General features: G+C 42.1%; 1 protein-coding gene across 4 annotated transcripts; it reads right to left on the reverse strand.

Moving 5' to 3' along the window:
* Nucleotides 1–862: 862 nt before the first annotated feature.
* CCNG2 (cyclin G2) lies at nucleotides 863–10,268 on the reverse strand. Of its 4 annotated transcripts, XM_061145742.1 has the most exons (9): nucleotides 9,373–9,395; nucleotides 8,873–9,010; nucleotides 7,985–8,122; nucleotides 6,283–6,533; nucleotides 6,070–6,148; nucleotides 5,883–5,981; nucleotides 3,668–3,873; nucleotides 3,341–3,428; nucleotides 863–2,303 (listed from the first exon to the last, which is right to left on the reverse strand). In XM_061145742.1, exons 2-9 carry the CDS (start codon nucleotides 9,008–9,010, stop codon nucleotides 2,301–2,303), a joined length of 1,002 nt encoding a protein of 333 aa, XP_061001725.1. In that variant the 5' UTR covers nucleotides 9,373–9,395; the 3' UTR covers nucleotides 863–2,300. The 4 variants fall into 4 exon arrangements, with proteins under 4 accessions (XP_061001725.1, XP_061001726.1, XP_061001724.1 ...); XM_061145743.1 differs by lacking the exons at nucleotides 3,341–3,428; nucleotides 9,373–9,395 and adding an exon at nucleotides 9,986–10,268; XM_061145741.1 differs by lacking the exon at nucleotides 3,341–3,428 and having other exon boundaries at nucleotides 9,373–9,392.
* Between the last annotated feature and the right edge of the window lie 947 nt (nucleotides 10,269–11,215).

Raw genomic sequence — 11,215 nt, forward strand, 5'->3', positions numbered from 1 at the left:
AGGGTCTGAACCAAGCTAGAGGAAGAAAAGTGGAAAGAGAGTAGATACACAGTATAAATGACAAATGGTGGCCTCCATGCAGGAGGCATGAGGTCAGAGGAAACAAGGGGTCAAAAAACCAAAACATTTTACAGAAGCAGCATTGTAAGTCAATGAAGACTTAAAAAAATCTTAAAGCAGAACATATTGTTTACTACTTGCCAAAATTACTTGCTAAGAGGTTGAGGGTTACAGAGATTCTCCACCAGGAGGGTAGGAAACCATTCCCCTGTCTACAGGGGAGAAGAGGTATTACAAGATGACCATATTCAGTATATCTCATTTTCTAACTAACTAAAGAAAACAAAAGTCTACAAATACCAAACTAGATGGGGATATCATGCAAAAAAAAAAAAAAAAGAAAACCTACTACTTGCTTATCAAGCCTAAAGCTTGGAAAAAGAGATCACAAGAGCCAGAGGCTGCCTAGGTCCAGTCAGAGTTGACACCCCTGTGTGCATATTCACCAAGTGACCTTCTGAAGACAATCTGGCTTGTCTGCAGAAAGACTGTACTAACCTGCCAACCTGAGCATTCTGGTCTACTTGGTATCTGTTGGATTTCACTATAAACTAATAGACATTCAGGTTAATACGTCACTCTTTCATTTAATGAGTTCACCCCAGAGAGGTCAACTCTCCAATGACAAGATTCACTTTCAGTATCTCCAAGGCTGAGGGCCAAACTGCAGTGAGGGACTTCTAGTAAGGGAAAGGGCTCTTCCTGTAGGCACTCCAGGCTTACCCCAGGCCTCCTCACTGATATACAGCAAGCACTTTTTCACCAGAGAGGTAAAAATTAAAATGTGACTGCAAACAAGGAATAGCATTTGTTAATATTTTTATTTTGAGTTGTAATCTATTACTTCAAAAAGATTCACTTCAAAAGAAATCCAATGGATGTTGACTTACCAGTAAAAAAGTAAGTCATCACTATATGAGTTATAATACAGGATACACAATAAATTATATTTACATGCAATGACTAGACTATCACACACACACGGTAAAAAAATACAGTATTTTATGTACATTTTTAAAGATTTACACTTTCATATACAGTTTATAAAGTTTAAAAAAGTTCTCTGTACAAAATCTCTTGTGTACAGAGTTTGTAAATCCCTTTTCTTATGGCTGTACCACCACACAAATATGCTTAAAACTGTAATTCTACAAACACTTAGGTTTCTTTTTTACAGTTCATATTCTTGGCACCCATTTACAATACCGTTATTTTTGAAATGTGAATTACCAAGGAAATAAAACATAATCATGCAGACTTCTCTAATAGAAGAAAATGAGATAAAATGTGCTACTAGATCAACATTTATCCATTCCATAGTTACCTAGTTCTGTTCAACCTGCTGCACTGCTTTCATACAAGTACATGCAAAACTAGCAGATCTATGGAGTGCTTTAAAAACATTAAAATAATACTACAGTCTGACAATACTTAAGCATTAGGAATGCAACTATCCAACTACTCTAGTCTGCTGCTTATTTCTGCTTTGGCAGAAACCTCAAGGAAATGAAGATACTACACACTAAAATCACAGAAAAGTCAATATTCTAACTCCTACTAAATTTCTAAAGTCTGCATCAGAGAGTACATTGATCATTTAAAAGACAAAAACAACCGAAAAGGTGTTTGACATTTAAGAGTATATTCTCTGCTGTGAGAGTGGGGGGGAGGGAGAGACCTAAGATAAACCATTAAAGGATCAGCCATCGTACCTGCTAAGGCGGCACTTTCACACTCCCAATCTGTTTCCGTAAAGACACCTGAAAGCTTTATAAAAAGTGGACGCTACACTACTCATCTTTTAAAAATCATCTTGAAAAGTAGTAAATTGAAGTATCAGCACCTTCCCTCCTCCCCCAAGTAGCTAAAGATCAATGAGAAAAATAAAGTGCCAATGTCTAAAGTATTGTTAATTGTTTAAGAGGCACTAACCCATTTGATGGCTTAGGATTAAGTATGAAAATAGGCCAGATCTGATCTGAATAATAAACAGAAGGCAGGTATCCAGAGTTGATGCAGTTCCTGCCTGGATGGGGGTGGACCAGGAAGCGACCTACTCCCTTTATTGCTGTGAAACCTGTACACACACTTAGAACTCGGGCCCAGGACAATGAGATTTCTAAGACGGGAAGCACAGTGTCTGCGCCACTTTGAAGCTGAAGAAGAACGTGCACTCTTGATCCCGGTGAGGGGAGCTGCTGAGGCTCTCTTCTCCACAACTCATGTCTTCACAAGAGTCCTCACTGAAAGGAAGAACAGAGAAGAGGGTCGTTATTTAAACACACTCAAATGTCACACAGACAAAATTAAACTGCTGAGCAAGCAGTTCTAGTCTCAGGATTTTTACATTCAAAATTTAAACTTTACAGAGACAAAATATAACTTAGAAGGCCTTCCTTCTAAGGAAAGTCTATTGTAATCTCCTTAGAAAATACAGATTCGCTTAAGCAGTTTAAACTAATTACCTCTTGCCAAACTAATATTCTTGTATCAAGCAATACTAACTAGAATTCTAAAATATTTTAAAAGTATTTAAAATCCAATGAAAAGTGAAGTGAAAGTATTAAGTTGCTCAGTTGTGTCTGACTCTTTGCAACCCCATGGATTGTAGCCTTCCAGGCTCCTCTGTCCATGGAATTCTCCAGGCAAGAATACTGGAGTGGGTAGCCATTCCCTTCTTCAGGGGATCTTCCCAACCCAGGCATCAAACCCAGGTCTCCTTTACTGCAGGCAGATTCTCTACCATCTGAGCCACCAGGGAAGCCCTTAAATCCAATAAACACAGATTAATGACAAAGTCCTATCACATGTCTTTCTCGCATCAATAATCGCATCACTGATCTTCTCAAATATCAAACCAAGAGACCAACAAGCTATTAAAATGGTACTTTTGGTCTTTTCTTCCTACAGCATAAAATGGTCAAATTTAATAAAATTAAGTTCACTTTACTAACAGAAATAAATTCTGAATAAGACAAAGGCGTCTGACAAAACTAAAAATATCCTCAGAACTCAGCTCCATCAGTAATGGCAGTTCCCTTTAGTTTCCAGTCATTTAACCCACAGCCTCTTCCCACAGTACCATTTTAGGAATTCAGACTAACGTTAAAAAGCCCAGAATGCTATTTGCTTGTTTTCTTAACTAAACTGAATTTCAAAGAGCAAGCGAGATGGGAAAAAACCAGTTTTTAATAAGGGAGGAATGAAATAAGTCACAGAAAAACAAATACAGTATGATGTCACCTGTATATAGAATCTAAAAACAAAAAACAGAACTCACAGATGCAGAGAACAGATGGGTGGTTGCCAGGGGTGAGGGGAGGGGGTGGTGACGATGGCCAAAAGGTACATGCTTCCAGTTACAAGCCCTGGGGAGGTAATGATGTATAGGATGCTGGTTTGTTGTTTTTTTCATAAAGAAAAAAGTTGGGGGGGGGGGGGTACACACTTCCCACCTATTACCTATTTTAGTAAAAACTACTTTTGGTTAATTTTCTCACCCAAAGAAATGATGCCATTGTCGGGGGTGGGGTGGGGGGCTCTGATATACAAAAATCAGTCTTAGTCTGGGCAAGTCTAATTATAATTAGTCAAGGAACCTGCTTACCTTTCACTTTCATCAAAACAGCCCCCCTCTGGTATTGTCGGCAGCTCAGGAACACTGTAATAACTGCTGTGGAGGTTCTGGGCTGTGCGCCTTGAAACGATCCAAACCAGCTTCTTAAGATCTGGTTTACAACATTCAGGAGAAGAATATTCCGCTAGGCATTTAGAAACTAACTCCCTCCAGTAAACAAACTCGGAGTCATTCACCTGAAAAAAAAAAAAATTTTAAGTGTAGAGGTTATGACAGTGGTTCCCAAACCTTGCTATACCTTGGACATACCCTGTGATTCTTAAAAAATACTGTGCCTGGCTCCCACCCCCCAGATACTTTTACTTAATTGGTACGGGGGTGTCATCCAAGATTTTTTTAAAGCTCCCCAGATGATTCTTATATGCAGTCAAAATTTGATAACCACTGCTTCAGGTGAGGAGCAGCACAGGTATAAAATATTTCCAGAGGATTCTGCCTATGTTAAGAAAACACACTGCCTATAAACAACAGGTCTGTTAATACACCAATTGTCAAGTATATTCTTTGATAGTCACAATGCAAAGGAATTTAACAAAATTTAGGTTTCTGTAACATAGCTTTAATTGGACTGCTAAAATATACATTTATATTAAAACACCAGATATATGTGAAAGGAGAAGTTAGAAATACAAGAGAAAAGGAATTTCCCCAGATGGGCACAGTTCCTCCGCCACTGGGGAGTGCCCCAATTTATTTCAAGGAATCAATTTTCACCGAAGACTGTTTCCAAATAACAATACCATAAGAGGTTTAGATCTAAATTAATAAATTCGGCACTGAAACAAAAGCTGGAAGTCAGCTGTTAAAATGCTTCACACTGCATGTATCTGATCACAAACGGACGAGGATTTTGTGTCATCTTGGCTTCCGTTTCCACCAAATCCAGCCACATCTTAATCCCCTTGCAACCTGGCTTCTACCTCTCATTCTCCCGACATCAGCTCCTACATGCCAACTAAGCTCCTTCGATTCTCGTTACTCTGGGCCTCTCACCAAAATTCAATACTCTTGACCACTTCCTTCTTGAAAACTTCTTTCCCACCTGAATGCTTATACTTGTGTATTCCACGTTCCTTCACTTGGATCCTAACAGGGAAACTGCCAACACCGAAAATCCAGAGCTTTAACTGTCCCCTAAGCAAGGGACTCTTAGATTTCAACTATTATTCCTCATGAGAAATTCCTAATCTCAATCTCCAACTATAATTTATATTGGCAAGAATCTGCTAGACACCTACCTATCGGGCAGGTATACAAGTACCTAAAATCATACTTCTTTGACATTAACTTCTCTGAAATTTCCCTCAATGGTACCAATATTCTCTCCATTAGGCCCACATCTTGGTCATCCCTGACTCCTTGCCTCATTTCCATGCTTAGCCTCTAAAAACTAGAGTGAGATACCCTTATTCCTGCTTGTGACTAGCACCTAGACATTCTATCTACAAACCTACCCTGACCGGATTCCCAAACACTTCCAGTCCACCAACCTCCTGGTCATACACCTTGGCTGCCCAAACTTTCAGTGTCTGACATTCTTTTTGGTACAGCCAGGCTCCCAGTCATCATGCCTCACGTGGTCTAACCTACTTCTCTGCTAACCAAACTTTCAAATACATCTCTGTTTAGAGACACAGACCCTGCCTTGTGTTCAGTTCCATACTTCTCCAGCCAGACTACCAGTTTAAGAAAAACGACTGTGATTGTTTGGTTTACATCTCTTTATGATTGAAAAAAATTGTCAGGCTGGCTTGACAAAGGAGTTTAAAAGCAAAAACACAGTTGATGTTATTTTGGTAATGCTACTAATGGGACAATGTCTCAGTCCTATAGATGTACTGGGATGCTGTTGGTATACTTACTGAGTTGACTTCTTAGTATGCATTTTAGAACAATGTATGCAGGGCAATACAGACCACTGTACTACCAACTGGCAAGAAGACTAGGGAAGGAATGTCTGAATACAGAAAAGAGGCTAGGCTAAGTGATCAGATTCCCTTCCAGCTTAATACCGTATTGAGTTGAAGCTGCATTTGGAGAAGAACATCAACACACTTAAGATACAAGGAAAAAATGAATAAAAATTAAGAGCCCAATAAAGTGTTAATGATCATTAAGTCATCACAGAAAAAATAAACCACCAGGAAGAAATTTGCTCTGAAGAACAAGTTCTGAAGATATTTACCTTGGAATGTTTTTTAACAAGCAGGAGAATTTCCAACAATTCAATGGATTTCAAAGTTTCTACTTCCAAATTGAGAAGGCACAAAGCTAGTATGGATGGCTACAAGAAAAAAAAGTAAGAAAAATAAATTTTTTTTAAAATTCAAAATAGAAACTGAGATATATATATAAGTAAGAAATTGACTTACTTTTGCTTTTGAAAAGGTAAGTCGGCAGCAGCAAGCTTTCAGCTGAGCTTCTAATTTATCAAGGCTCAGTATTTCTTTCCTATACAATGAAAAAGAAAGAATAAAATGTTTATTAAACTGGAAGGTATAAAAATATTCACTGGCATGCTAATTCTTTACTGTTAACTTATAGCAATGCTGAAGTACAAAATTTTCATTTTTAATCCCACTGACCTTTCTGAAGTATGACAAAGTACGATAGTATGGTATAAGTGCAAAAAGTTTAAGGCAGTAGTAGCTTCGAATTCATAGTGCAATTTTTCTGATATTATTTTTTCCATCCGCTTTATGTCAGAAGCAGTACATTTACATTGGCTAATCCGGATCACATCATGAGTAGATGGAATATTGCATTCTTCTTCAACTATTCTAGCAGCCAGCAAAAAACAACAGACTCCAATGCAAGACAAATGCTTAGGTTTCACCTGAAAAACAAGGAACAAAAGGTTTCTTCCAACAATTGTCACTTTAACTTCGCAAAGCAGACGAAAATACTGTATTGAGTATACTCATTAAAATACTGTAATGAGCCCCTACTCTTAAGATAGAACATGATCAAACTGCTTCCCTGTATTTACCCTTACATACAATTATACTTAACCGTTTTTACATTTTAAGCTGTCTTAACCTCCCTTTAAAAAACAGAAAAAAACATTTTGAGCATTTAAACGTGGCTAAAAAAAAAAAAACATGCAAATTCAAAAGCTGTTTTTAAATACACTGTATTTCTAACTTACAAAACTCATAATAGTACAATCTCCCCCAAAATAAATTAAGCGTAACACCAAGAAAATATACTTCTTTGGATATAAAAGTAACACATTCATCTTTTTATCTTATCTATTTAAGAATCATCCCATGCCTCAATGCAAATCTGCCCCAAGAGAGCTACTGCATCAGACGTGTGGAGTGCAGCAGATGTAAAAGCTGCCATGGACAGATGGCTGCCCTTTTCTCTTCAGTGCCCTGAAAACTGACCCAGCAGCTGACAGGAATCCTACTGGCAGAAGAATAACATTTTTCTAACAGTTACTGATCAGTGTTTTTTTAAATTTATTTTTAACTGTAGTTGAATTACAATGTTATATATATTACTGCTGCTCAGCAAAGTAACTCTGTCAATATATACACATATATACGAATATACATTCTTTTTCATATTATTTTCCATTTTGGTTTATCACAGGATATAGAGTATAGTTCCCTGTGCTACATAGTAGGGCCTTGCTATTTATCCATTTTATATATACCAGTTTGCATCTGCTAATTCCAAACTCCCAATTCAACTCTCTCCCACCCCTCTGGACACCTCCAGTCTATTCTCTTTGTCCTTAATTCTGTTTCTGTTTCATAGATAGGTTTATTTGTGTCATATTTTAGACTCCACAAATAAATGAAATTGTATGAGTTGCTGGTAACTGTTAATAACACTGTGGCTCCCTGCTTTGAAAAGGTTTCTTATGGGGAAGGCACTCAGTCATCTTTAACATACTGCTATACTTCTATTTGCCACGTTTCAGGCGTTTAAAAATACCTAGGCTTAACAGAAACATACTGGTTAATGAAAATATGAAAACCTTATTTTGAGAGCTGTGTATATACAGAACACCCAAAAAAAGTAGTCTTCATTGTGTCACGTCTTCAAAGAGAAGGTATGTAGAAGATACAGCAAAACCTAACTTAAGATACAACAATACACTGACTTTTGCAGTCTCTTAATCTGAACTAAAGATCACAACTCTGATTATTAAAAATGCTTATGTATAATAACAAATATATTGATTTACCAAACAGCTATTGAATCCTTTATGCTAGGCATTGTGCTGGGCACCGGGTATTAAAAAATGAAGTTGTGTTTACGAAAATGATTAAATACCTTCATAAGAGCCAAGAATCTGTCCAAAATATTGACAGCCAAGACAAAAGTTTCAGTGCAAGATCCAAAAAAGTTGGTTAAACTCCTCAAATCTTCGACTTTGGCATTTCTCAATCTTGGACACAAAGTGTTATCTGTCTGCAATAAAAACCAAAAGCCAAAGTTTATGCCTGTCTTAGAACTAGAATGGATAATACACACAGATTCAAAGAAGGTAATTGTTTCAGTTAGTCTTCAAGAATATGGGGGGCAGAGTGCTATCACTGAACCAAAGCGCTGCAGTTTTTCAGATACAAAATGTGTATACAGCACCAATTTTTTAAAATGTACATCACATAATTGGGCAAATCACACAAAAAACATATATACATCATCAGAAACATTCAACAACTCAATATAAAGCAAACTGCTGCCGGACTTCCAGAGGGTTACAGCAAATATAATCCAATTCCCTTGTAATGGACACATAGAAGGTTCCTTGTTTTCTTTTAATAAAAAAAGAAAAACCACTTAAGAGCCTACAATACAGAAGTATTGCATAGGCAGAGGGTATTTCCATAAATGACCTGCTCAATTTCCACGGACTCTCCCACTCAGAAGCTGCAAACTGGGAGTGTCACTTCTGACGCCACACTTCCCTAGAGTTAGTATCGCTCTCATTCTTGCTAAGAAACAAAACCAACGACCCTGTATTAAGATTTATCTTAATACTCTAGGAAGATCAATTTTGGTCTTAAGAAATTTTGCAGCCTTTAGTCCAGACTCAACTAAAATTAAAAAATAAATGTGTCTGTGTGTATGTGTGTATATACACACACACATGTATTTTTAAAGTCCTCCCTAAGCCCCGTCAGCGGCTGCCGCAAGGTATCTTTCCTGGGAACTTACCTCCGGGGTGGCCTCGATCAAGCTCAGCCCTTTTTCTCGAGGTTGGAATCTCTGTTCCTGCTCTAGGTAGAGGTTCAACAATCCGAAGAGCTGGACACCTTCGCGACCGGCCAAGTACTCTGCCCCTAAATCCTTCATCTGCAGCAAAGACACCACACACACAGTTCAGTGTATCCTGGGGGTGGCAGGGGTGAGCGAGGGAGAGCACAAAAGAGCAGGGGTTAATACCTCCAGCGAGGGGCGCCCCAGCCCCCGGCGAGAAGCGGGTGAGGGGACCAGTCACGTCCAGCCGAACCCGGCGGAATCCTCCCCCGCGGCCAGGGAGGTGTGCAAGGGGGAGGGGCCGCGGGCACGTCCGCCGGCCAGCGCTGGGTTAGGCCGGCCAGCCCCGGCCTCGCGGCAGTTTCACAAGCAGGAAACTGTCGCTGTGGCTGCGGTGTCCGAACGGTCCACCCCACCTGAAGTCGTGGGGCCAGGGGCTTCTGCCCAGTGGAACGCACCTGGGGCTCCGAGAGCAGCGGATCCCCGGGGTAAGGGCTTTGCACAAAGCGGGGGGATGGGGAAAGAAAGTCTCGCGACTGAACAAAGAACCGGAGGGAGGAGACTCCAGGGCCCCGCCCCTCCCGCGGAGCCCGGCTCCAAAAGCCCCTCTCGCAGGAGTCCAGCCCCCAAGCCTTTCCTATCCGCATCGACTGCGCCTCCTCGGAACAAAACCGGAATGCCGGAGACCTCGGTTTCAGAAAGCGCTGGGGTGGCGCGGCCCAGCCGGTCGGGGTCCAGGGCGGGCAGAAAATTCAGCCCGTCCCGTGCCCGGACAACACCCGTCCATCCCCGATTCCACAACTGTGCGGAGACCAAGAGCTGTCAACCCAAGATTTACCCCAAGGAGCCCCCCTCTGACAAAATAAGCGGGGGGAGGCACCAAGGAACTGCCTCCAGCCTCCTCGACACTCCACGCATCCCATCAGCATCTCTCCGCCCCCGGCTGCCCACTGCCCCAGGGCTGAGGGCAGGACCGGAACTGCCCCCCAGGCTGAGGGATGGGCACTGACATCAGTCCCCGCAACCCCGACCAAGAACAAAGAAACTGCGATCCCGGCTGGGCCCACTTACCGTGCTGGAGCCGCGCCTCCACCGGCCCGCGGCGTCACGGTCGGAGGGGACTGGGCGCGGCGGGGGCGTCCGGACCAGTCTCCGAGCTCAGAGACTGCCGCCTCAGCGGTGCCCCCGGACCGGCATCCGACCCTTCCCACCCCCCGCCACCGGCGCTTTGGCCTCACAGCCCCGGCTTCATCCCGCTGCCCGCGCGCCCACCCTCCTGCTGGGGCGCTGCGCCGGACCCTCTAGCCCAGGCCGACTGCGGGCTCCACCGCCGCTGCCGCCGCCGCTGCTGCGGATACAGAAGCAAACCCCTTGTTTTTGTTTTGAGTTTCCGACGCCCCCAAGGGGGCGGGGCACGTGACTCCCCGCGGAGGGATCCGCCGCTGCCGCAGCAGTCTTGGAAAAAGAGTTCCGCCCCAAGCATCTGTCTCCAGTCAGCTTTGTGGCTTCCTCGACTCGCTATTGCTTTGCTGAACCAATCCTCCCTCTCGGTTCCAGGGCGGAAGACGGAATCTGGGCACCGACTTTATTCGTTGATTGATCCCAAAGAGGAAAGAGAAGGAGTGTTAGGAGCTAGGGGCGGAAGGAGATAGGTTCTGGCCGCATCGCACCTTTTAAAGGTCCCCGATTTGTTTTGTTTTCGCTGTTTTGAAAAGTCCGCCCAAAGTAGCCAGTTCCCTGATTGGATACTGGTGGGCGAGCGGACTGCTGAAGCTCCGATTCAATCTCGAGTCTCGATTGGCTAACTGATTAGCCCTTGGGCTCTCTGATTGGTTGTTACCGAATCTTGCGCCTCTCTCTGCCTTGGGGGCCTTAGCAACTCTGAGGTCTGGATTGCGCATGCCTGAGTGGACCACTTCGGAGGAATTACTGACCTAACCGCGGGTCTGCGCATTCCTTCCAGCATTTCCCTCAAGCCCCTCAAGCCCCTCGCCTGTCCCGGTCTCCAGAGAATCTCACGTTCGGCTCTCACCTCCCCATAGAGCTGAAACAGCTAACCTTTGTGATAACGTCTTCCACCACAGGAGGATTTTTCTCCGTTCCTTCTTTATTTTGTTCTGCAGGTCCACTTTGAATCAAATTATTGTAAAATTTTTCATTATTTACTAGTAATATTTACTAGTAAAATGCCAGTATTTTCTAGTAAAATGCTATCATCTTTGATTTTAAGTTTTCCTACCAAAAGAAAAAAAAAAAAATGGAAAAGATACGTAAAACAGGATTGGCAAAAAGAGTTGTTGA

This window comes from Dama dama, chromosome 6, assembly GCF_033118175.1.
Source record: "Dama dama isolate Ldn47 chromosome 6, ASM3311817v1, whole genome shotgun sequence".
NCBI classification, from domain to species: Eukaryota; Metazoa; Chordata; class Mammalia; order Artiodactyla; family Cervidae; genus Dama; species Dama dama.